The sequence below is a fragment of the Neolamprologus brichardi genome, chromosome 1 (assembly GCF_056152115.1).
Source record: "Neolamprologus brichardi isolate AB-2024 chromosome 1, ASM5615211v1, whole genome shotgun sequence".
NCBI classification, from domain to species: Eukaryota; Metazoa; Chordata; class Actinopteri; order Cichliformes; family Cichlidae; genus Neolamprologus; species Neolamprologus brichardi.
The window spans coordinates 32,166,736-32,193,792 of NC_142104.1; the positions used below are offsets into that span (position 1 = coordinate 32,166,736).

The window sequence follows — 27,057 nt, forward strand, 5'->3', positions numbered from 1 at the left end:
CCAAAGATGTTCAATCATATTGAAGTCTGGGTTCTGGCTCGATCACTCAAGGACATTCACAGAGTGGTCCTGAAGAACCTCCTTTATTATGTTGGCTGTGTGTTTGGGGTTGTTGTTTTGTTGGAAGATGAACCTTCGCCCCAGTCCGAGGTCTAGAGTGCTCTGGAGCACCAAGGATGAACATCAAGGATATCTCTTTACATTGCTGCATTCATCTTACCCTCGACCCTGACTAGTCTCCAAGTTCCTGCATCCCAAAAAACATCTCCACAGCATAATCCTGCCACCAACATGCTTCACTGTATGGGTTTGCCCGCTCTACCATACAGGCCAAGCCGGTGGAGTGCTGCAGAAATAGTTGTCCTTCTGGAAGGTTCTCTTTTCAAAGAGCAAAGCTGGAGCTCTGTCAAAGTGGTCGGCTCCCTGAGTAAGGCCCTTCTACCCTAATCAATCGGATTAGCTTGACTGCAAGGTCTAGGAAGAGTCCTGGTGGTTCCAAACTTCTTCCATTTAGAGATGATAGAGGCCGCTCTGCTCATTGGGACTTACAATGCTGCAGAAATGTTTCTGTACCGTGCCCCAGATCTGTACCTCAATACAATCCTGCTTTAGAGGTCTACAGTTAAATCCTTAGACATCATGGCTGTCACGCACTGTCAACTTTGCGACCATATATAAACAGGTGTGTGCCTTCCAAATCATGTCCAGTCAACTGAATTCACCACAGCTGGACCACAGCACGTGCAGAAACATCTGACAGATGATCAGTGGAAACAGGATGCAGCTGAGCTCAATTTTGTGTGTACATGTTTTATTGTCGTCATTATTTTATTCAGTTGTTTCACTTTGTCATTGTGCGGTATTATGTGTAGAATTTTGAGGTGAAAAAATACATTTTAAAAATGTATTTAATACATTTTGGAATAAAATAACACAAAAACACAAAGTGTAGACTGTGAATACTTTTTATTACACCGTTTTTAAGACTGTAGAGGCTGGAGGAGTGACAGGTTGTGTAGGGCAAGTAACTCGGATCCTGAATGCTGATGTTTTGGATTTAAATTGTGTAAAAAAATAAATAAATAAATAAAGTTGAGGTAAACTAAAATGATCAGTACTGAAATAAGCCAGAAGTAATATAAAGAGATTAAAAAAAAGTTACTTATATTGAACGTATGATTTTCAAGTTAAAGGCTTCCTTATAGAAATGGCACTGCTGTATGCTGGATCAGCGAATACTAAAGAAATGGAAATTCTCTGTTTTTGTCAGTGACAATTTTATTTAGAGTCCCTAAGAGTTAATCACCCCTGGAGGTGACCTAGCTTTCAGTTGAAAGCAGTGGCTGGCTCAGAGGTCGTTAATCAACGTAAAAAGTGATGACATGCTTTTGGCAAGTGATCAAACACACAGGATTTGTAGTCAGTGGACTTAAACATGTGAACACACTAACCGAGTTTTAAATCAACACTAATGGTTTGAAGCTGCCGAGCAGAATGACTAATGTCACGCATCATAATGCTTCATAATTTGGCCTAGAGTGGTCCTCTCTTTCCTTCTTTTCTCTTTCTTTTTGTGTTTGTGCCTCATGTTGTATGACACACATACAGATATGTCATTGCTTTTCCCCATTCTCCCCCTCCCAGGGTGAGAGGCCAGAGCAAAAATCTGAAGAAGGAGGGTTATATATCAGATCAATGCTTCTAAATCTGACATGTCACCACAAAAGAAAGTAAAATGCACGTATTGACTTACACACATTAAAACTATCAGGCTGTCTTTGTGCCAAGAGGGCTAAAAAAACAACACATTTTTAACCCCCTTTAAAATATAATATGCCCAAATTGGACTTTTAGCAGATCTTACGTCCAGGAGTAAATGTGATTGTAATTGCTTGAAACAAACATTTGTTGTTTAATGATGTTTCAGGGTCTCTAAGGGCTAATAAAGAGTCCAGGAATCCAAATGTCTGGGTCTTTGTAAGCAATTAAATGCATAAAATGCTAATTTTCTCCTTAAAATAGTGCCTTTAAAGATAAATGGCTTCTCAGTGGAGAAAGCCCACCTCTGTTCTGTGCTGAACTGGAATAATGAGTTCAATTATAATCTACGCAATGATGAAGCTCTGATTCAAATCAGGCCTTTGTGTTGCCGTGTTCATAAGTTATTCTAATTACCTGGCTATCTCGCCATTAGAGCGGTGGGGGAAAAAAAAAGGCAGATTGAACAGATTGCAGGAGGGTGGGAAAACTAATAAGGCCTGCTGGTTAATTGAATAACGCACCGAGCAGTCCACCGCACACATGAGCACTGCATGTTCAAGTTCCAAAGAAGCACTGTCTGGTGGTTGCACGATAAAGACTAAACGCTGGGGAGAGGATGGAAAAATAAAAGACGAGTTACCTTGCATTCCCGGCAGCTCCTGGACAAAAACCGCTGTCCCTCAGAAAATGTCTGTTCCATGTAGGTACATTTTGCTGCAGGCAAAAAAATAAAAATAAATAAACAACAAGACAGGACAATTTCTATATCACTTTGTTTGGGTAAGCACAAAAACTATGAAATACCAGAAATTGAATAAATTCTTCAGCTAACACTGAGAATTGGAGGTTGCCTACAAAAAAAAAAGTTTCCAGGCTGAAGTTTTGCATAGTTAATTCCGTCTGAAACAAAGTTGTTCTTGGCTAGTGTGCACAAGCGGAAAGGAACTGTAACAGCGCATTAAGAATACAACAGAGGAAGGCTCTTCTGCATATTCCTCTGGTGATAAAGCAGAAATAGAAAGTGAAGCATATGATATGAAGTCCTGCTTTTTCTCCTCTCCGGGGTGCAGGACTGTGGAGCACTCAGTCGCAGCTCCGGAGCGCCGCTCCATCATTCGTTTGTGCCAGAGCTCTGATGTTCACATGGGAGGAAGACGAGGAAGGAGTGAATGGAGGGAGAGGCAGAGGAGGCTGAAATTATTCAAAGGCTGTCTGTACTTTGGGGATTCAGTGTTTTTGCAGTATAGTAAGAAGACACAGTTGTCTCTGAGCAGTAACCAGACCCCTGTGTGCTTTTTACAGTGATTCCATTTCAGCTTCCATAAAAATCAGATGACTGTGATCTTTGCTCTCGGCCCATAGCTTACTCTGATTTCATTGTGTCAGAAGAACATTGCCCAGAAACAACAGCCCAGCCCAACACATTAAAAAAAAATAAAAGTTGCACCCATCTATCTGGTTAGATCTGGGGTAGGGAACTCCAGGCCTCGAGAGCCGGTGTCCTGCAGGTTTTAGATGTGTCCTTGATCCAACAAAGCTGATTTAAATGGCTAAATTACCTGCTCAACATGTCTTGAACTTCTCCAGAGGCCTGGTAATGAACTAATCATTTGATTCAGGTGTGTTGACCCAGATTGATATCTAAAAACTGCAGGACACCGGCTCTCGAGGCCTGGAGTTCCCTACCCCTGGTTTAGATGTACAAAGTTTCTGCTTTGCTTTAGCTGATTTTGCTAATTTCGAGGTTTGTGTTGTTGGTTGGACCAAGTAAACACTGTGAATGCATCATATTTTCAAACAGACCTGCAGTAATCCTTGCTGCTTTCAATCATGGCTACAAACAGCATCACAACCTGATACTGAAGCGACCAGTAGGCAACAATTGGTTTTCAAATTTAGCCCCTTATTACTGAGTCAGTCTTTAGCTATCCATTACGGTGAATAGTGAGTCAATAAGGGGATTTTTAAGGCACAACACTAGTTTATCTAACCTAAAAGCTATATTTTGTGGCTGTGCCAATTGCTGTCTCTCTCTAGCAAAGAACAGGAAGCAATGTGACATTGTTACACTGCTGCAAAAAGGCAACACCAGAAATCTTCTCTTGCTTTGGCACTTCAAAAGTAATTGTGTAGATGGTGTCGAAAGCATAAGATAGCAAGCTAAGAAGAGCTCATTCCAAAAAGTGACAAATGAACAAAGCAAATCAGTCACTTCTCAGCCACTAATAGCCTAAAAGAGGTGGCAGATACAGGGCACCACGCCAAGTTTTTCCTAATTTTGAACCCAATTAACATACAGTCTTCGACTTCATAGATTTATAGGTGTTTTCTAATATCGAACATTACTGAAAATAATGAATGCTGCATGTAGACTCAGCAGTAGCTATTGCAAGTAGTTGAGATGCAATAGTAGACTGGATTTGAACCACTACTTAAATCTGCCAATTTAAAATAATAAATAGCTGAAAAAAATTCTGTATGTCGAAGAAGGATGTAGCTTCCTGGTTGGAAAAATGAAACTAATTCAGAACTGCTTTAAACCAGTGCTCTATCCACCAGAGGGCAATAGCTGTGGATACAAAAAGACTTCCAGTCCTATAGAAGTCTATGTAAAAACAGCTCTTTTTCTTGACCTCTGTAAACACTTTGTTCCTGAGTCGTAGTCACTCATTTTGGGTCATAACGACTAAAAAATGAACAGAAAAATTAACTTCTGTTCACGGGCTTGGTTCTTACTCATTATACTTACGTCTGCATGTCTTGCAGCAATTCCCATCCACATGTACAGGCAACAAGTCTTCTGAGCAGTTTGCCAGAGGACAGAAAATCCTGCGACACTCGACCACACCGTTCTGTAAGAGCAGGTGATATTCTTTTGTTTTAAACGAATAAAAACACACATTACAAGGAAAAATCCAAAGCTCGGATACATTTGCTTAGGTATTTATGTCAGTTTAAATCTTTAGCTTGGGGGTTGGGAACTTTTTTTTTACCACTAAATCTGTAACACATATAGTGTGATATATGTTTTTATCCACTAAGGTTTGCAGTAGTTGAAAGTTGTGGATTGCACCTTATTTGCACCTATAGAGGACTGTTTTAACCTTAGCTAAGGTTTAAAGAGCTCTTCGCGACGTGTTCATACACACAGCAAAAGCAGCAAAGTTTTCATTCCAAGTGTCATATAAACCAGCTAAACTATTCATAACATTATATTTAGAACTACTCTTAAACTGACAGCTGTGCTATTTAAGAATAATGAACAAACGATGATGCCATGTAATCTGAAAACAGATTATTCACACAGTAGAGACTGAATGAGGGTAGCCTGATGACAGTCGAGGTCCTGAAGGACTGTCTTAATTTTGGAGACTGATACCTCTCTCTCTGCCATCGCCTCTTCATTTCAAGAGTCATCTGAAATGATTCCCTGGGACACCCTGGTTATCAGTTAATGGCATGTCCATGGGAGGAAACCAGACTGACTAAACTTCACCCTGTGCTTGATGTGCAATGATGCAGCAAGTCTAATTCTCCCAGGCCAGCGATGGCCTGATTCACTGCATTTTAAAATCTGGCTCCTGTGTATGAGTGCAGGCAGTCAGGCTGATTAGGGGGCACTTATTAGGAGGCGGGCAGGAGGCAGAGAGAGATGATGCTGGGTGAAAAGGAGGTCTGATGGGAAGGCAAGTTAAGAGAGCTAAGTGGCAGGTATGGTGGCTGGAAAGACTGCATTAAAGAGAGAAAAAGGACCCTAAGATGCTGCTGCACTATTATGTGTCACCAGTGTGAGATTAAAGTGCTTGATAAGGAGGTTTTTAAGGTGTGATAATTGAAAATAGATAACCAAAAGCCAAGGTCTCACTCTTTGAGGATGAGGTTGGCACTCACCTTGCATGCGCAGTTCCTGCAGTTCTCAGGTTCTACCCACAGCTCCTTATCCCGGTAGACCAGACCGTTGGCACTGCAGGTCCTCTCGCAATGACATCCTTCCAGCTGGGTCAGCCTAGACTCAGCATAGTTCAGCTGTACACAGAATTGCCAGAGTCACAAAATGAAATCAGAAGTCTAAGTGCGCATGCTGGTTTTACCCCTCATCCCCTCCCCATAATCCCCCTGGCATGCCCTGAATGGTTTTCACCGAGAGGAGCTCCGCCGGGAGCCACTCATTAGTAGGACACATAGAATAATAAGTCATCATCATTCAGCTCATGCTTGAGACCTTAGGCTATAATCTACTGAGAAATGACAGGACTAACAGCTTCGATCCCACCTCACCCTTCTTATATTCCTACACACTGATCAGCCCCTTCTTCCTCAGCTTATTTCATGCTTGACACTCCTCACAGCTGTCTCTCAACACAAGTGAAGCATCTTTGACTGACAACTGTGTGGTGACGAGTGTCCCAGAGACAGGCACATGGGTTGAAGTAGACCAAAATCAGATTTCTTTTCTCTTTGAGCTATTTTATTCCACTCATTTAGCCTAGATTTTTGATTTTTTGGCTTGGGATTACCTGTACATTAACCCGCTTTCTCTTAATGTCATTATTTGGAAATTTGTTGGGTTTATGTGTATATTACATGTGCCTAAAAAATACAAAATATACACACGCACACACACAAAATCTGAGTTCTGTTTCATAGATGGGAAGCTGGAGAAATCTGAAAACTCCAACTGATCTGAGCACTCAGAAATTGTAAGGTCTACTTAGACGGTTTGCAACCCTGCCTTTCCACCACTTCGCTCCTCTGAGAGCTGCCCAGGTCTCAGTGTCAAAAAGACAGGAGTAGCTGGGAAATGATAGACGCTTTTCAGGAAAAAAGAAAAAATGCTGGATGTCACAGAGGCTTTTTACTTCATTTAGAGAAGTCTCGGCTGGCTGCTGGAATGCTGTGCGAGTTATGAATAGTAGAGATATGTCCTGTCAAAGCCCAAAAACAAAATGTTTGAAAAGCAATTTCAAAGGCTCGGAGGCTGCCTCGAGGCACCACAGAGGAATACCTTTCCTGTACAGTGTGAGCATCAAATGGCGCCGTGACGATGCATAAAGAAGTCACAGGTTAACAGGCATGGATCTCCTATGGTGGATACAACAGCCTGAGAGAGGTGTGGAATAAGGAAAAGTCCCAGCTAAACACAAAGTCGACACACCGGAAGCCTCACATTATGATATTTACGCCATTCATCACTTGTTGCCGTTCCTGCTTGTCTGACAGATATGTTAAGCACGTAAAAGTTCAATCTTATCATATTCTGGGGACCAGTGAGTCTTGGGCCAATGAACATTTAATTAAATTTTGTTTGTAATCAAGATCTGAATTGTCTGTCGTTAAGCGCTTATCATATTTTAGTTGGAACAATGAAACAAACACACATTGGGATTTGGTTTGAAACTCAATGCATCAGTGCATCTATAATTCAAGTGATGGTAATGCTTTAGCACTTGGGATTACAGTAGTGACAGAAAAAAACCAGAGGTTAATAAAGAAGATTTTCGCCACATTAAGCTGGTATTTAATTTGCAAAAGGGCTCATCTGCACATTTTAGTGAATTAGGAAGGAATTAATGAATTGTATTTTGGGTTTCCATAGATCATTATTCATATTAATAGTAAAGCCATTCTATTCTGCCAATTAACTCCATGGATGTCTTTGGACTGTGGGAGGAAGCCGAAGTAAACAGAGAGAACACTGAGAGAACATGTATATATATAGAAATTTATATTCAAAAATACTTATCCTTTGGATTTAACCTTCTAAAACTGCAGGATCAAGCCACTGGGTTACGCTTACTAATAACAATATTAGTAGTGATATTTATAGCAATAGTTATTATTTAATGGTACTTATACACTAATTAAATCAACTTACAATGTAATTATTTCTTCTTTCCTGTAAAATACATTACGTATACACAACTTTAAGTTACTTAGATAGTACTTACAACAAAGTACCTACCTACTGCAATACTTAAATTTACTCATGCACGATGTAAAATTACTTACATATACTTCAGTTTACTTACAGTGTAATTATTTCTGTTCCCAGTAAAAACCTGACTCAATACTCCTTATTCTAGTATGCTTACCTTTAAGTATTTGCAGATATATAAATAAACATATTCAAATAGATTTGTATTATGAAAGTATAACTACATTGTAATTTCAATAAAAATGTACTTAAATTTATTTTAATTACAGGGCAATTGCTCCCTTAGTCACGGACCATATTATAAAATGTTACCTATTAATATTATTATCATCATTTGTTTGTTTTTTTTTAGTTGCCTCTGTGAAGCTTTGAAGCTGGCCCTGCGGTAATGCCCAAGCAACTTCAAGCTTTTCACTATTTCTATGTGAGCAAATGTTTTAAAGGGAATATTTATCTTAGCTTGAATGGTTCATTCACGATGCTTTATGATAAATAAAATAAAGAACATATATATGCTGCTCTACAAAATAAGAAATATCTTTGAAAACTCAACCCAAAATTCAGAGACGTCTAATATCTGCCGACTTCAAGAACTGAAATGACATACATGGGTGAATACCAAACGGTAGTTTGGATGTATCCGAGTAAACGTCATGTTTTTTTTCTTCCTTTTTAGTAACTGGAGCGAATCAAAATTTCAAATATGGGGAAACAAAACTGGATCATTACTGATACTGCATGCTGTGGTATCACGAAACAAAGGTACTGAGCTTTGTCTAGTATACTTTTTGGCACAAAGACATCCTCGGGCTCCATCTCAGGTGTAATGCATGCAAATGCGTTGTCATCTCACCCCACCTTGACACTCCACATCACACGCTCAGGACCAAGCAATTATTCACCTCATGCTGAATTCCTCTATTTTCTACATCACAGAGGCAGACAGCCATTTAGCCGTGGAGATGACTGCATTCTCCCTGCTGCGACTTGTACGTGCAGTGAGGTTACGTGGCAATAGGTTAGGCTGCGCTCATGTGAAGTAGGAGGTACCGACGCAGCGGTGGGGTAATGTTCTTCATCTCATCCTTATTTACGCCGAAAATGACTCTACAGCTCAACCACCCACCAAGATGTCTTTGTTTCATCCACTCTCACCTTATATCACTCACTCATGCAGTGCGCACGCACACACAAGCACACATTCATACGCATTCGTTTATGCAGATGTTCAGTCTTAGAAATGGGTCATGCTTTGGCTCTAAGCTTGAATGCATGCTGCCTGGTAACTTCTGATTGTACCAATGCAGTCATCATTTCATGACACCTTTATGAACCCTGGTTCGCATGTCCGTTATGTGTGTGAAAAACCTAATATCAAACATGCTATAATGATGTAGAAAGCCTTTATACTGCTAAAACAGTACTGAAAACAGTAAAGGTGTGGCATAGTGTGAGGCCTTTGTCCAGGGTGTAAAACACCAAGAGAAAGAACAGTACACTGGAAAGCAATAAATAAAGATCATTATCAAAATCATAATCTCATAGCTTCCAATGAATGCTACTGCTCAAAAAACACTGCCAGTGCTGCTGCCCTCAGCCTCCAAGCAGATTCACCTGTGGTATTTTTCAATTTTAATTTCACTCCACTGGCTACCTGTACATTTTAGGATTGTTTTTAAAATTCTCTTATTTGCTTTTAAATCTCTTAATGGCCTGCCCCCCCCCCCCACCTACCTCTCGGAGCTACTACAACCATATACACCTGCCCGTTCCCTTAGGTCCGCCAATCAGCAGCTCCTTAAGGTACCGAAAACTAAGTATAAATTTAAAGGTGATCGTGCTTTTGCTGTAGTTGCTCCAAAGTTGTGGAATAATCTACCCTTGCATGTTAGGCAGGCCTCTTCTCTTTCTGAATTTAAAAGTCTTCTTAAAACATATTTATTCACTGAAGTCTTTGGCATTGATTAGAGGGGTTGACTCAATTTGTTTTAACATGTTTTAATTTATTTTAGTTTTTTAGTTATTTATCTTATCTTATCTCATTTTAATTTTCTTTACTTATGCTATTAGCATGTACAGCACTTTGTGAACTCTGGTTTTATGTTAAAGTGCTTTATAAATAAAGGTGGTATGGTATGGTATGGTATTATTTGATAATAGGTGATTTTCAGAAAAGTTGACCTCTGATGATTTTGAGACTGAAACTCATATGGAATGAATTTGAAAATCCTAGGTGACATCTTTCTCAATTTATTGTGTTCATAAGATTTTCAAAAAACGTGACCGACATTTGAACATGTCAGAGATTTTAGGAGATGCACTAATGGCATCAGTTTGAAAATCCTACAGCACCTTGTTCTCAAGATATTGTATTCATAAACTTGGTGGCATGGTGATGTGATGCTAAACAAGAAAGATCTGGGTTAGGTATTTGATGCATTTGCTGGTTTCTCTTTTAAAGGTGCACATTTTATAGACAGCTCACTTCCATTTTTTGACCAAATCTAAATTTTGTTTAGACGCTGAACATTTGCTAAGTGGGATTAACTTTGTCCCTATGAGGTTTACCATCAACATTTTTACTCTATAAACAGGTAATTTGCATGACCAAGGAGCTTTAACAAAGTGGGTGCATTCACATTTATTTCTATTGTTGTGGAGTAATTGTATTCAAAGTGAAAACTGTAAAAACAGAACGACCATTTGGGACAAAGTAACTGTCTGTTTTCTGTTTCCTTTCCCGTGCACGTTATTATCTTTTGTATTTTTCTTTTTGAAAACTGCTTTGATTCGTGCTCACAATAATAACAGGTGGAATAATCATATTTTCTAAAGACAGATTATGGTTTCTTTTTTGTTTCCCTAACAATAACTTATGTCTTTACTGAGCACCGTGTTGTTGAAATTAAACAAAAACGAGACGCTGACTTCAGAAGAGACAGAACAATGTGCTTCAGTAAAAGCGGCAACAAAATCAAAGGGGCTGGATTTCTCCAGCTGCACAGAAGAAGGAAGTTATTTATTCATTTTCATTTATTTTTTATTTACATGTCAGATTGCAACTTGAAAAAGGTATTAGTTGGTACCTTATTTAAGCCTTTAAGACATGGTTGCCAGCATTTTGCAAATTGGCTGTTTCTTTTATCTGAAAAACCTCTCTTTACTGCGGTGGTACACCATACTGTGCATTCTCCTAGGGTTCTAATTCCCTTGTGACTCAGTTATAGCAGTTTTCTGTGTGGGAGGTTATTCTTTGCTCGTACCTTCAAGGTCATCTTAGCCAGTAGTTCCTGAAGGTCCATGATGCCTTGCACCAGGCTCAGGAAATCACTGCAGGTGGGACAGGCTCAAGGGATGAACAGCAAGCACCAAAACAAAGAAGAGACAAAGAAAAGCAAAGCAACAGGAAAGCATTTAAATAGGAGATCAACAGAGGAGAGGACAGAAATCATTAGAATGACTACATTTATTTGGCCACAGCTCACCCAACAGTAAACAAAAGGGAAGCTTTACATAGCTGTACACTCTTTGTCTTAGGATTGAGCCTGTTGTTAGTATCAGCAATAAAGCACCCAGGTGTGATTGCCTTATTGATCAAGTGACAGAGACAGTAGTGCAGCGGTGGCCCTGTATCTTAATCTGTTTTTTGACAGTAAACAGATGGAGGAGCCAAAGCGAGAGGAGGCTGCACTGAATCTGAAATACAGCGCAATAAAGCCACGTTGCCAGAGCAGAGGAAGGAGACAAAAATGGAGAGAGGTTTTACCCGAGGAGACGGAGCCTTTCAAAGCTTTTCATAGAGGTGACCACCAGCTGACACACAGCCCATTACAGTTTTTTTTTTTAATAGCACACACTAATGGGAAAAAGGTTTTTTTTTCTATCATGTTGTTAATCCTCAATACTATGCATGAATTTAATCACGGTACTTACTACGGTTAAGGTTTGGACACTGTGTGATGTAGCCGTTGGGAGCAAAAATCAGCTTCACATCCTGAATGATGCCCTGGCAACAGAGAGGGAGGGTGAAGTGAAAAGAGAAAAGGAGACAATATAAATAAAGACATATTCATTTCTATCTCCACAATCACACTCTTGGGCTTGACTAGTGTAGCTTTCACAGTTTAGACTTAGAAATAACCTCTAGTTATCTTACACTGGGCCTTAATGCAAACCCCGTCACTCCACCCACTGTATGACACATGCCCCTATAGCCCTCTTCCCCTCCCAGCTATCTTCTGGTTAGCTGCCAGTGTTGTGTCAAAATTAATGTTTCTATGTGTTTTTTTATGTGAAATGTTTTTATATTGGTAAACAGAGTCATTCTACCCTTGTGACAGGAATGTTGATTGTGGCTCAGAATGACTTTTCATCATTCAAGGGAGATGGGTTTGACATATGTTTCACAGATTACAGGCCAACAAGTTATTTACAACAGTTTAAACACAGCCTTTGGCAAATCCCGGGACAGGAGATTTAAGCAGCAGGTGGGTGTGGCTTCTTTGCTCATGGCTAGAGCGGCGTGCCTGAGACTACCATATAAGGACACTACTGACACCAGACCCAAGAGTTGAAAAAATGGTCTGAAACAGAGCACCTAAAGCAGTAAAACGCTTCAGCTTCTGACTCCTAGATAGCTTGCTCATACACTGACTTCATCATTTCAAACATCATTCACCATTATGATGACACATGTGCGATAGAAAATGAGGAAGACCATAATGGATCCCATTTGAGCACATTAATGTGCTCACAAAGAAGAAAAAGTACTTCTGTTTAGCAGGTACATGTTTGATATTCACTATCGTCAATTACTACTAAAAAGAAACAAAAAGAAAAAAAAGTAAATTTGGTCAATAAATAAAATAAATCCATTTAAAACTGTCAGTTATTTAGACTTTTCACTCAAAGCTCACACATGCGGCTCATGAACATCAGTTGGCTAGGCAGAGAAATTGAGCTGGAAAGGATGTGCAGCAGATTAAGGTGATTAAGGACAGAGATGAAGAGATGATGTGTTAATAAGTGAAGAGAGTGTGCTGAGAAGATGGAAGGACTACTTTGAGGACCTGATGAAGGATCAGTAATCAGGACATGAGGGCTGTGATCAGGATGAAGATGTCTAGGAAAGAGGGCGATGGACTTTTTGACAAGATTGTTTAATATAATTTTGAAAAGTGAGACTATACCTGAGAAATGAGAGATGATCTGCTGCAAACTCACGAATACTCTTTACAGATTCACCAACATTGTGACTCGGAGTCTAATAAACGTTGAACTAGGGCTACGTCCACAATGAGACTGCGTTTTCCCTGAGGAAAAAAGCAGCGTTTTGAAAGTGCTCTCGCAAACCCATACATTTCTGGTCACTTGGTGTTCGCTCGCTCTGTGGTATAGTATCGCTTCCTGTTCCTGCTCAAACACAGTGGTGTTTCTAAGTGGAGTAGCTTATTTGCTTAGCAGTTTAATTAACAACTTTTAAATACATTCTTTTTTTTCCACAGTATAATCTTCACGTGCTTCATCCGAAGCACACTTTCTGTGTACTCACTACCTAATTTATAGCCAAAGTATTCACTCACTGTCTCTGTACTGTTTCGCTAGCTTAGCTCGTAGCCGACCCGTTAGCACCATGGCTACTTCACCTGTCCCTTCTGCACTTTCTTGCTCATTGTGTCAGATGTTTAGTTACTCCTCGGCCTCCTTTAGCAGTAATGATATCTGTAACAAATGTAGCATATTTGCAGCTCTGGAGGCCAGGATTACTGATCTGGAGACTCGGCTTTGCACCCTTCTCTCACCCTTAGCTAGCCAGGCCCCTGTAGCTGGTGCAGCCGAAGATAGTGTAGGCCCCGCTAGCTGTTCCCCGGCAAATCCCAAGCAGCTGCGGAAAGAAGGCGGCTGGGTAACGGTGAGGAGGAAGCGTAGTCCTAAACAGAAGCCCCAGGTACACCACCAACCCGTTCATTTGTCTAACCATTTTTCCCCACTTGGTGACACACCCGCTGGGGGTCAAACTCTGGTAATTGGTGATTCTGTTCTCAGACATGTGAAGCTAGAGACACCGGCAACCATAGTCAATTGTCTTCCAGGGGCCAGAGCAGGCGACATTGAAGGAAATTTAAAACTGCTGGCTAAGGGTAAACGTAAATTCAGTAAAATCATAATTCACGTCGGCAGTAATGACACCCGGTTACGCCAATCGGAGGTCACTAAAATCAATATTGAATCGGTGTGTAACTTTGCCAAAACAATGTCGGACTCTGTAGTTTTCTCTGGTCCCCTCCCCAATCAGACCAGGAGTGACATGTTTAGCCGCATGTTCTCCTTAAATTGCTGGCTGTCTGAGTGGTGTCCCAGAAATGATGTGGGCTTCATAGATAATTGGCAAACCTTCTGGAGGAAACCTGGTCTTGTTAGGAGAGATGGCATCCATCCCACTTTGGATGGAGCAGCTCTCATTTCTAGAAATATCGACAAATTTATTAAACCCCTCAAAACATGACTATCCAGAGTTGGGACCAGGAAGCAGAGTTGCAGTCTTACACGCCTCTCTGCAGCTTCTCTCCTCCTGCTACCCCCCCAAAAACCCATCTCCATAGAGACTGTGTCTGCTTCCAAAAAGACAAAAAACAAACTAAAAACCAGCAACAAACAACTTAAACATTTACAAAGAAAGAACAATACAGTATCCACATCTGAACCAAAGGGTAAAACAGTGAAATGTGGATTATTAAATATTAGGTCTCTCTCCTCCAAGTCTCTGTTAGTACATGACTTAATAATTGATCAACAAATTGATTTACTCTGCCTTACAGAAACCTGGTTGCAGCAGGATGATTATGTTAGTTTAAATGAATCAACACCCCCGAGTCATTCTAACTACCAGAAATCTCGAAGCACAGGTCGAGGGGGCGGTTTGGCAGCAATTTTTCACACCAGTCTATTAATTAATGAAAGACCAAGACAGACTTTTAATTCATTTGAAAGCCTGATGCTTAACATTGTCCACCCCAGCTGTGAAACTCAGAAACCAGTCTTACTTGTTATCATCTATCGTCCACCTGGGACTTACACAGAGTTTCTGTCTGATTTCTCAGACTTTATATCTAATTTAGTTCTGAGCTCAGATAAAATAATTATTGTGGGTGATTTTAACATCCATGTTGATGCTAAAAATGACAGCCTCAACATGGCATTTAATCTGTTGTTAGACTCAATTGGTTTCTCTCAAAATGTAAAAGAACCCACCCACCACTTTAATCACACTCTAGATCTTGTTTTAACATATGGCATAGAAACTGAACATTTAACAGTGTTTCCTGAAAACCCTCTCCTGTCTGATCATTTCTTGATAACATTTACATTTACAATAATTGATTACGCAGCAGTGGAGAGTGGACTTTATCAAAGTAGATGTCTTTCTGAAAGCGCTGTAACTAAGTTTAAGAATATAATCCAGCCACTGTTATCATCGTCAATGCCCTGTACCAACACAGAGCAGAGCAGCTATCTGAACGCTACCCCAACAGAGGTCGATTATCTTGTTAATAATTTCACCTCCTCACTACGTACGACTCTGGATACTGTAGCTCCGGTGAAAACTAAGGTCTCTAATCAGAAGTACCTGACTCCGTGGTATAATTCTCAAACACGTAGCCTAAAGCAGATGACTCGTAAGCTGGAGAGGAAATGGCGTGTCACAAATTTAGAGGATCATCATTTATGTTCATGACTTCATGAACTTCTTCACAAATAAAATTTTTATCATTAGAGAAAAAATTACCAATAATCATCCCACAGATGTAATATTATCTACAGCTACTCTTAGTTCCATTTATGTTAAGTTAGAGTCTTTTTCTCCAATCGATCTTTCTGAGTTAACTTCAATAATTACTTCCTCCAAACCATCAACGTGTCTTTTAGACCCCATTCCTACAAAACTGCTCAAAGAAGCCCTGCCATTGATTAATTCTTCGATCTTATATATGATCAACCTATCTCTAATAATCGGCTATGTACCACAGGCCTTCAAGGTGGCTGCAGTTAAACCTTTACTCAAAAAGCCATCTCTAGACCCAGCAGTCTTAGCTAATTATAGGCCAATCTCCAACCTTCCTTTCATATCAAAAATCCTTGAAAGAGTAGTTGTCAAACAGCTAACAGATCATCTGCAGAGGAATGGTTTATTTGAAGAGTTTCAGTAAGGTTTCAGAGTTCATCACAGCACAGAAACAGCTTTAGTGAAGGTTACAAATGATCTTCTTATGGCCTCTGACAGTGGACTCATCTCTGCGCTTGTCCTTCTTGACCTTAGTGCAGCATTCGATACTGTTGACCATAATATCCTGTTAGAGCGATTAGAACATGCTGTAGGTATTACAGGTATTGCACTGCAGTGGTTTGTATCATATCTATCTAATAGACTCCAATTTGTGCATGTAAATGGAGAGTCCTCTTCACACACTGAGGTTAATTATGGAGTTCCACAGGGTTCAGTGCTAGGACCAATTCTGTTTACATTATACATGCTTCCCCTAGGCAGCATCATTAGAAGACATAGCATACATTTTCACTGCTATGCAGATGACACCCAGCTCTATCTGTCCATAAAGCCAGATAACACACACCAATTAGTTAAACTGCAGGAATGTCTTAAAGACATAAAGACTTGGATGGCCGCTAACTTTCTGCTTCTTAACTCAGATAAAACTGAGGTCATTGTACTCGGCGCTGAAAAGCTTAGAAATATGGTATCTAACCAGATTCTTACTCTGGATGGCATTACCTTGGCCTCCAGTAACACTGTGAGGAACCTTGGAGTCATTTTTGACCAGGATATGTCCTTCAACGCACATATTAAACAAATATGTAAGACTGCGTTCTTCCATTTGCGCAACATCTCTAAAATTAGAAATATCCTGTCTCAGAGTGATGCTGAAAAACTAGTTCATGCATTTATTACTTCCAGGCTGGACTACTGCAATTCATTATTATCAGGATGTCCAAAAAACTCACTGAAAAGCCTTCAGTTAATCCAAAATGCTGCAGCAAGAGTACTGACAGGGACTAGAAAGAGAGAGCATATTTCTCCTGTTTTGGCTTCCCTTCATTGGCTTCCTGTTAAATCCAGAATTGAATTCAAAATCCTGCTCCTCACATACAAGGTCTTAAATAATCAGGCCCCATCTTATCTTAATGACCTTGTAGTACCATATTACCCTATTAGAGCACTTCGCTCCCACTCTCCCACTCAGTTTGGATTCGGGAGACAGACACTATCTCTACTTTTAAGATTAGGCTTAAAACTTTCCTTTTTGCTAAAGCATATAGTTAGGGCTGGACCAGGTGACCCTGAATCCTCCCTTAGTTATGCTGCAATAGATGTAGGCTGCCGGGGGATTCCCATGATGCATTGAGTTTTTCCTTTCCAGTCACCTTTCTCACTCACTATGTGTTAATAGACCTTTCTGTATTGAATCATGTCTGTTATTAATCTCTGTCTCTCTTCCACAGCATGTCTTTTATCCTGTCTTCCTTCTCTCACCCCAACCGGTCGCAGCAGATGGCCGCCCCTCCCTGAGCCTGGTTCTGCCGGAGGTTTCTTCCTGTTAAAAGGGAGTTTTTCCTTCCCACTGTCGCCAAAGTGCTTGCTCATAGGGGGTCATATGATTGTTGGGCTTTTCTCTGTATCTATGAAGCGCCTTGAGGCGACATTTGTTGTGATTTGGCGCTATATAAATAAAATTGAATTGAATTGAATTGAATTTCAAAACGGAGCTGTCCCATAGCAGTGTGGACACTCGAAAACGCAGACTTTCTAAAACTATAACGCATTTTAGTCATGTGATGCAGTCATGTGACCAATTAAACAAAGATAGCGGAGGGCATTATATAGCAGTTGTTTTGATTGCTCTCAATTTTGACAGCCCTAAAAAAGATTAATATGGTAAATGGCCTAAGGACCCCAAAGCGCTTTACATATCCAGTCATCCACCCATTCACACATTGGTGATGGCAAGCTACATTGTAGCCACAGCCACCCTGGGGCGCACTGACAGAGGCGAGGCTGCCGGACACTGGCGCCACCGGGCCCTCTGACCACCACCAGTAGGCAACGGGTGAAGTGTCTTGCCCAAGGACTGTCAGGGTTCCTGGGTCGGTGACCCAGTGCTTTCCGTTTTGTTCATGTTCAGTTTATTTTGCCACTTCCTGTTTCATTTCCTGTTTGTTCCTGTCACCTCGTCTCGTGCCATTAGCCAGATTATGTTCAGCTGTGTACCCACCGGTCTCTCATTATCATCCTCATCAGTCTGTGTATTTAAGTCTTCTGTTTCCATTCGTTCTTTGTCGTGTCATTGATGATGTTCGTGTGATGTTGTCCTCCCCGTGTTCTCTCAGTCAGTCAGCCATTCAGTGTTCCAGCCAGTCAGTGTCCGTTGACCCTCTGTTCCTCCACTCCTTATAATAAACATCCACCAGTCTTCACCTACCTGTGAGTCCTGCGTTTGGGTTCCTTCTTCCTCGCCTCCACACAACGCCTGACAGAATGACACGACCCGTGCCACGAAGACACGATTGGGACCCAGCGGACTCGGACCTCAACGAGCGGCAGGTGGCAGCGCTTTACCGTTGGGCAGAGTTGGTCAGGGGAAAACAGCGGCTCTTTGCGGAGAGAGAGCACGTCTTCGAGGGGACTCGCCTGGCTCTGGGCGGGCCTCGGAGACGCCGCGTTCCCCCACCTGCTGCCTCACCTGCCCCGGAGCATTTGCCGCGGAGAGCGGACGTTTCATGCCGCGTTTCGGCCGCTCCCTCTCTCGCCGCTCCGCTCCTCGTTCACACACCCGCCGCCTCATTCGCCGGACCTCCACCTTCGCCACGACACCGCGGCTACGCCTCCCACCTCGGCTCAATGGAGGCTACCGCGCCAGAGGCTCAGCTGTTCACCCCGGCCGCTTCCTCTTCCCGGAGAAAGCGGCGCACACGCCGCCATAACACGGACTATTGTCAACAACTCCCGGTGGTGAGTTCCGGTAATTGTTTTCCACCCTCCTCATTTGACACTTCACCCAGATTAACTAAGGGACTCTACTCCGATTCATGGGGAGATTCCCTCCTGGATGATGTAGACTGGGAAGAGTTTTTCTGCTGTGCTCCCGCAAAGACTGTAAATCGTGGTGGCAGAAGAAACAGACCGAACGCTGATAAACCTGCCAGTAGCACACACCCGGTCACCATTTCCACACCCGTCACTCAGCCATTCCCCACCAGCACGGCAGCCCAGATCTGGCCTTCCTCTTCAGCCATTTCATCACCTCAGATGACTAGGGCCCGGCCTACACCCACACCAGTACCAGCTCCCACACCGGTGCCAGCTCCCAGGAGGAAGGCAGCTGCGACGCAGTCTACCTCCACATCCACTCTTGTTTCCCGGGTGGGGGTGACTGGTGTCCAGCCACCTCCCGTGCCTGTCCCAGCGCCCAGGCTGAGGGCAGCCTCAACCCAGCCTGACCTCCCTGGAGGCTTGGAAGAGCTAACCGGCCCAACTACTACTTCACCTCTTCATCCACCTCCTGATCCTACCTTTCACGCCCTCGCACTGTCCCTGGTTAGGCTAGCTGAAGTGTCCCCTGCTCAGGCACCAGCCTTATTAGCCCAGGCCGCAATCTTATCCCCCTCGGTAACTCTGTCATTAGCTCAACCATCAGCGTCGCCAACCTCTGTTCATCCCTTAGCTTTCCCACTCCAGTCAGTTCCCTCACCTGCTGTTCAGCCTTCACTCCAGTCAGTTCCCTCACCTGCTCTTCAGCCTTCCCTCCAGTCCCCTGTAGTCCAGTCTCCTCCCGTCCTCCCGTCCCCTGTAGTCCAGTCTCCTCCCGTCCTCCCGTCCCCTGTAGTCCAGTCTCCTCCCGTCCTCCCGTCCCCTGTAGTCCAGTCTCCTCCCGTCCTCCCGTCCCCTGTAGTCCAGTCTCCTCCCGTCCTCCAGTCCCCTGTAGTCCAGTCTCCTCCCGTCCTCCAGTCCTCTGTAGTCCAGTCGCCTCCCGTCCTCCAGTCCTCTGTAGTCCAGTCGCCTCCCGTCCAGTCAGTCCAGTCGCCTCCCGTCCAGTCGCCTCCCGTCCAGTCAGTTCAGTTCCCGGACCTGCAGCCACAGCACCCAGAGCCAGCTGTGAGCCCTCCTGCTCGCCAGCCAGGGGCCTCCGCGCCCGCTGGCCCGGCCGCTCTCCCGCCAGGGGCCTCCGCGCCCGCTGGCCCGGCCGCTCTCCCGCCAGGGGCCTCCGCGCCCGCTGGCCCGGCCGCTCTCCCGCCAGGGGCCTCCGCGCCCGCTGGCCCTGCCGGTCTCCAGCCAGGGGCCTCCGCGCCCGCTGGCCCTGCCTGTCTCCAGCCAGGGGCCTCCGCGCCCGCTGGCCCAGCCTGTCTCCAGCCAGGGGCCTCCGCGCCCGCTGGCCCAGCCTGTCTCCAGCCAGGGGCCTCCGCGCCCGCTGGCCCAGCCTGTCTCCAGCCAGGGGCCTCCGCGCCCGCTGGCCCAGCCTGTCTCCAGCCAGGGGCCTCCGCGCCCGCTGGCCCGGCCGCTCTCCAGCCAGGGGCCTCCGCGCCCGCTGGCCCTGCCTGTCTCCAGCCAGGGGCCTCCGCGCCCGCTGGCCCAGCCTGTCTCCAGCCAGGGGCCTCCGCGCCCGCTGGCCCAGCCTGTCTCCAGCCAGGGGCCTCCGCGCCCGCTGGCCCAGCCTGTCTCCAGCCAGGGGCCTCCGCGCCCGCTGGCCCGGCCGCTCTCCAGCCAGGGGCCTCCGCGCCCGCTGGCCCTGCCTGTCTCCAGCCAGGGGCCTCCGCGCCCGCTGGCCCTGCCTGTCTCCAGCCAGGGGCCTCCGCGCCCGCTGGCCCTGCCTGTCTCCAGCCAGGGGCCTCCGCGCCCGCTGGCCCAGCCTGTCTCCAGCCAGGGGCCTCCGCGCCCGCTGGCCCAGCCTGTCTCCAGCCAGGGGCCTCCGCGCCCGCTGGCCCAGCCTGTCTCCAGCCAGGGGCCTCCGCGCCCGCTGGCCCTGCCTGTCTCCAGCCAGGGGCCTCCGCGCCCGCTGGCCCTGCCTGTCTCCAGCCAGGGGCCTCCGCGCCCGCTGGCCCTGCCTGTCTCCAGCCAGGGGCTTCCGCGCCCGCTGGCCCTGCCTGTCTCCAGCCAGGGGCTTCCGCGCCCGCTGGCCCTAAAGCTGTGGCTCCGTCACCCCCGACTCCCGTGCCGTCACCTGGTCCAGCCTCAGCGTCAGCGTCTGCATCGCCTGGGCCAGCCTCAGACTCAGCTTCAGCGTCTGCGTCGCCTGGGCCGGACTCAGCTTCAGCGTCAGCGTCTGCGTCGCCTGGGCCGGACTCAGCTTCAGCTTCAGCGTCTGCTTCGCCTGGGCCGGACTCAGCCTCTGCTTCAGCTTCTGCTTCGCCTGGGCCGGACTCAGCCTCTGCTTCAGCTTCTGCTTCGCCTGGTCCGGACTCAGTCTCTGCTTCTGCTTCGCCTGGTCCGGACTCAGCCTCTGCTTCTGCTTCGCCTGGTCCGGACTCAGCCTCTGCTTCTGCTTCAGCTTCGCCTGGTCCTGCGGCTGCCGCACCGTCGCCCCAGCCACGTTCTGGACGTCATCGCCGGCGCGGCCGCCCACCGGACCTGCTTAGCGGCCGCCGCCGCCTTCCTCGCGGCCGCCCACCGGACCAGCTCAGCGGCCGCCGCCGCCTTCCTCGCGGCCACCCACCGGACCAGCTCAGCGGCCGCCGCCGCCTTCCTCGCGGCCGCCCACCGGACCAGCTCAGCGGCCGTCGCCGCCTTCCTCGCGGCCGCCCGCCTGAACTGTCTCGCCTCGGCCGCCGGCCACGCGGCCGCCCGCCTGAACTGTCTCGTCTCGGCCGCCGGCCACGCGGCCGCCCGCCTGAACTGTCTCGTCTCGGCCGCCGGCCACGCGGCCGCCCGCCTGAACTGTTTGTCTCTCTGTGGACTCCGTCCCTCCGTCCTGGGCCCCCTCCGCCCACCCTGTTCTGGTTTTTCTCTCTGTGGACTCCGTCCCTCCGTCCTGGGCCCCCTCCGCCCACCCTGTTCTGGTTTTTCTTTCTTTTGGCCGTCGGGTGCCGGCCTTTGGAGGGGGGGGTACTGTCAGGGTTCCTGGGTCGGTGACCCAGTGCTTTCCGTTTTGTTCATGTTCAGTTTATTTTGCCACTTCCTGTTTCATTTCCTGTTTGTTCCTGTCACCTCGTCTCGTGCCATTAGCCAGATTATGTTCAGCTGTGTACCCACCGGTCTCTCATTATCATCCTCATCAGTCTGTGTATTTAAGTCTTCTGTTTCCATTCGTTCTTTGTCGTGTCATTGATGATGTTCGTGTGATGTTGTCCTCCCCGTGTTCTCTCAGTCAGTCAGCCATTCAGTGTTCCAGCCAGTCAGTGTCCGTTCACCCTCTGTTCCTCCACTCCTTATAATAAACATCCACCAGTCTTCACCTACCTGTGAGTCCTGCGTTTGGGTTCCTTCTTCCTCGCCTCCACACAACGCCTGACAAGGACACAACGACCGAGACTGTCCGGGGCTCGAACCAGCAACCTTCCGATTACAAGGCGAACTCCCAACTCTTGAGCCACAATCGCCCTTTGTACTGTTGTACATGCTCCAGATAGCTTTTCTTCAAATTCTTAAGTCTCACTCGCTTTTGCGCATGTGCAGAACTGGAACGTAAGTGTTTTCGGCCGTTTTGTGGGCACACAACTGTGAAAAAGACTGAAAACGCTAGTGTGGATACTCCGTTTTCAAATCTATCTGGGCTAATGTGGACGTAGCCTATGTTTCACAATGGGTTCACTTGAAACCTTGGCTGATTGAGAGAGGAGGTGATGGCACTGTACGAGTGGTGCCTGGAAAATAACCTGACTCTCAACATCAGCAAAACTAGAGAGATGATAGTTGACTACCGGAAACGACCAGTCAGAGAACACCAGCCCATCCACATCAACGGTGTCAAGGTTGAAAGAGTCAGCAGCTTCAAGTTCCTTGGAGTCAACATCACCGAGGACTTCTCCTGGACCCTTCACACAGACACTGCTATCAGGAAAGCTCGCCAGCGGCTTTACTTCCTGAGGAGGCTGAGGAAGTTTAGCATGAACGCCAACATTACCTCAAATTTTTACAGGTGTGCAATTGAGAGCTTGCTGACGAGCTGCATCACAGTTTGGTACGGAAGCTGCACTGCCAGCAGCCGTAAAGCACTACAGAGGGTGGTGAAGGCAGCAGAGCACATCACTGGCACGAGGCTTCCTGCCATTCAGGACATTTACCTCCAGCGATGCCTCCGTAAAGTACACAGCATCATCAAGGACCACAGCCACCCAGCACATCAGCTGTTCTCCTTGTTACCATCTGGCAGACATTACAGGAGTCTGTCTGCTTGGACTACAAGACTTAAAAACAGTTTTTACCACCAAGCCATACGACACCTCAACCACAACACTTAAACACACACAACACAGCACTCAGAAGCTACCCTGCAGCTTCACAAGTACTCTGTTTAATCTGCACTGGTCACTTCACTTTATTGTGATTGATATTTATATTTAAAAAGTGCAATACTGTAATTTTCTGCTGCTCATTCCTGTGCAATATCCCATCTGCCCTCCCGTCATATTTCTTTTCAAGATTTTCTTATTTAATCACTAGTGTACATATATTTATATTTATAGATACATATATATTTAGTCATCTTTTCTCTTTTACCACGTCTCTCTAATATTTTGCTCCTTACTATTTTTCTATTTATTTTATTTTATTTTATTTTATTTTATTTTATTTTATTTTATTATATTTTATTATATTTTCTCCTACTGTATCATGCTGCTGAGTGACTGCTGCTCGTCAAACACATTTCATTGCAATGTTGACCCTGTGTTAACTTGCATATGACAAATAAAACTGAAAACTGTGACCTACACCCATTTTCACACCTTTGCTCGTGTGATTAGGCAGAGGATCAATAGGGGGTCCATGACCCTCTTGGGGACACTCCCACAGGGCTTAAAATCTGGAACTCTCCACCAATTGCTCTTAGAACTGAAGAAGCTTCTCAGATGAGAGGTGAAACATGTTCAAGAAACCTAGAGAAGTCCAGATGCTTTTCTTTCCAAGCTCTTTAGAATACCAAGGAAGAATTTCTACTTTATAGAAAAGGAAAGATATCTGCTTACTAATAACAAAAGGGTCTGTATTCTCATTCTATTGTTTCCAAGTGGAGTGTTTTCATTCCACACCTGAATCAAAGAGGACAGAGAGCTTCCTTGTAATGTTAGAAACTATGTAGAATCAGTATTCAACTACAGACAGCAATTTAAAAACAAGTTTGAAACTGACTGCTGAAGAACCAGTGTCTACTATTTCAGAAATGGTCAGAATTCACAAGCGCAGCTGTTTAAAAACTAACTCTTGCACTTTACTTGCAGCATCAGTTTTAACTGAACTAGAGTAAAAGCCACACACAGGCAGTGGTACTGTATGTGGCTTATGACTGAAAGTTCTCTCTTTTAAAAGACTGGCTGTCAATCACTCTGAATGACAGGCTATCTCTAGAGGTGGACGACTGGTAAATAGAGGCTTCATGATGACCACAAGGAACAATCTTGGAAAAAAGGCACCATCTCTAATGGAAAAGCGAACTAGTGACACGCAGGCTTGCCCACACATACACGCACCACAGGGGGTAATATACTCTCTCCATTCCTTCGAAGCGGTGCCTGATAACACATGCTGGAAGGACATTAGAATTCTATACCGCAAGCACAATCTGCATCGTCCTCTCTGCTATTTGTGTGTGTCAAATCTATTTACAGTGCATTTGGTCTGGCCTTGTGATGCAAGCAACACCTGCCTTTATTTCACAGAAAGAGAGTTAGGGAGCCTCTAGGCAAACAGGATTGCAGCACAGACTGAGGATACACACACGCGCGCACACTTTCTCTCACACATACGGGCGGTGTGGGCAGTGGATGGTGAAGAAAAGATTGTCAGTGTCACATTGAATGGAAATGAAGGTGTAGATCACAGATGCCTGTCCCAGTGGTGTAATACAGCAGCTCTGACCACACATCACTGTCAGTGATCAGTGAGCAATTTGAACAGAGGTCATAAAAACTCCCCTCTCTCAGACATAAAACATACACGTATACAGTACATATGTTGCACTGTCAAACTTTGTCTCTGTGAACCACACTGTCAGTGTTGCAGTATAAGAGCATCACACAGCTGTATTTTAAGCTGCATACAGTATAGGACAGTGACACCTTTTTCTGTTTTTTATCTATGCACATTGGATTTGAAATGAATAAGAGGGGCAACTTAAAGGTTGACCTCTTGTCCGGGCATAATTCCCCGTGTTTGCAGGCGTGCTAGCAATAGCTAATGACTGCAACCTGATTCACACAAGTGAGCGCGTGAGTGTTTGTGTCTCAGCCCTTGATGGACCTTCACCCAGTGTCAGCTGGGATGCCCTAGGCTTTTGAATGGCCTGCTGGTCACTGATTACAAATGCAGACATATTGAAAAGAGCTACAGTAATTAAACACTGATGGTAATTTTTTCCACTTCAATAAATGGCTAAGTTAACAGTTTGTTAGGACTAGATTACCTTCATAATTTATCAGGACAGACAAACGCTATTAATATTTCGATTCAAAACTGAGGTAAAGACGAGTGCACATCAGACGGTGTGCTTTCAGCTTGAAAACATTGTCAACATCACATCAACAATGTTAATGAACAAGACGATACCACTGAGATATAGATATTTGCAGTGGAGTTTTCTTTGATACAATGTAACATTGAGAATAAAAGATTTCAATAAACAGAAAATAGAAAAGAAAATACTCTGTCGAAAAATTTTTCAGCCTCTGACCTGCTTTAAATGTGTGAAGACTGGCCTGAGCCGACTCCAGACTGTAGGACTTAATTAGTATTTCAGCCTGGCACTGAGTACAGACTAGAGTTCTTACGCTGTTCATCTGATGTGAATATTAACATCTTTCGTATAAAGCTGAAAATTGTCAGTTCAGCCGCATTGAAGTCAGTGTGCTTCACTATAGAGAGAAAGCAATTAAAAAATACAGTTAAGTTTGGTAATTTTTGTAAGTATCACCTGTTCAATTATATTTGGTCCATTGAATTAAAAAAGGGGTAATTCCTCAATTTTGGTATAAAACTGTCCTCTAAAATACTGTTAAACCAAGGCAGGGAGTCCCCAGGTCAAGCTCTCACTCGTTCTGTGCCTGTAACTTAAATACTTTTGCAAATAATTTCAAATGTAAAAATGTACAAATGTACTAAAAACATGCACAAACAAAAAAGGCCAGTTTCTAGAAGTATATGGCTCAATCAGCATGCCCAAATAATTAAAGATGGCACACATAGACTGTGTGTGTGTGTGTGTGTGTGTGTGTGTGTGTGTGTGTGTGTGTGTGTGTGTGTGTGTGTGTGTGAGTTTTCTGCATTCCTGAGAAACCAGTGGCTTTCCTCAAAGTGATGCAACCTTGGCTTTCTGGGCACCTTCAAGCTTTGGTTGGCCTTTGGGATTTGGATTCAAGGGAAGGATTGATTTAAAGTTTGGTTCTGACTAAGGATGGGGAAAAGGAATGAATATGGCTGATGAAAGTGGTGCTCATCCAGGTATGGAAGTATTTGTGTCTATGCGTCCGTTAAACAATTACTGCTATGAAATCACAGTGGAGAAAATAATTATTTGATCCCCTGATCAATTTGTAAGTTTGTTCAATTCCAAAGAAATTAAGTCTCTAATTTTTTTTTATAGTAGTTTTATTTTAACAGAAAGAGCCAGTATATCAACCAAAAAGTCCAGAAAAAACACATTACATAAAAGTGATGAACCAATTTGCATGTCATTGAGTGAAATAACTATTTTATATGTAAGCAAAATATGACTTAGTTCTTGGCAAGCACAGCGGTAAGATGGTTTTTGTAGTGGAGGTTTGCACACATCTTATGAGGGATTTTTGGCCCACTCCTTTTTACTGAAACTCTCTAAATCCTTCAGGTTTACTGGCTGCTGCTTGTCATTCATGTCATTCATGACCCATCTTCAGTGTTCTGGCTGAGGGAAGGAGGTTGTCTTCAAAGATTTTACAGTACATGGCCGCTGTCCACTTGCTTCTCAATTAGAAGTCATTCTGTAGCAGAAAAACAGCCCCAAAGCACAATATTTCCACCTCCATGCTTGACTGTGTGGTTTGTGTTCTTTGGGTAATACCCAGAATTTATCTTCCTCCAAACATGGCGTTCTTGGGGACTGTGGTCCGAACTGCCTTCAGATCATTAACAAACCCCTCCTGTATAGTTTCGTCCCGTATTGTAA

At 44.5% G+C, this 27,057-nt stretch overlaps 1 protein-coding gene across 1 annotated transcript in view; it reads right to left on the reverse strand.

Moving 5' to 3' along the window:
* Window positions 1–27,057, reverse strand: part of LOC102787874 (protein kinase C-binding protein NELL1-like) — a 299,433-nt gene that overhangs the window by 176,451 nt on the left and 95,925 nt on the right. Inside the window, exons 6-10 of the mRNA XM_087840916.1 lie at window positions 11,630–11,702; window positions 10,960–11,042; window positions 5,653–5,787; window positions 4,511–4,613; window positions 2,402–2,475 (exon numbers count right to left, since the gene is read on the reverse strand). Of these exons, the coding sequence (XP_087697042.1) occupies window positions 2,402–2,475; window positions 4,511–4,613; window positions 5,653–5,787; window positions 10,960–11,042; window positions 11,630–11,702 (468 nt within the window). The remainder of the gene's footprint in view (window positions 1–2,401; window positions 2,476–4,510; window positions 4,614–5,652; window positions 5,788–10,959; window positions 11,043–11,629; window positions 11,703–27,057) is intronic.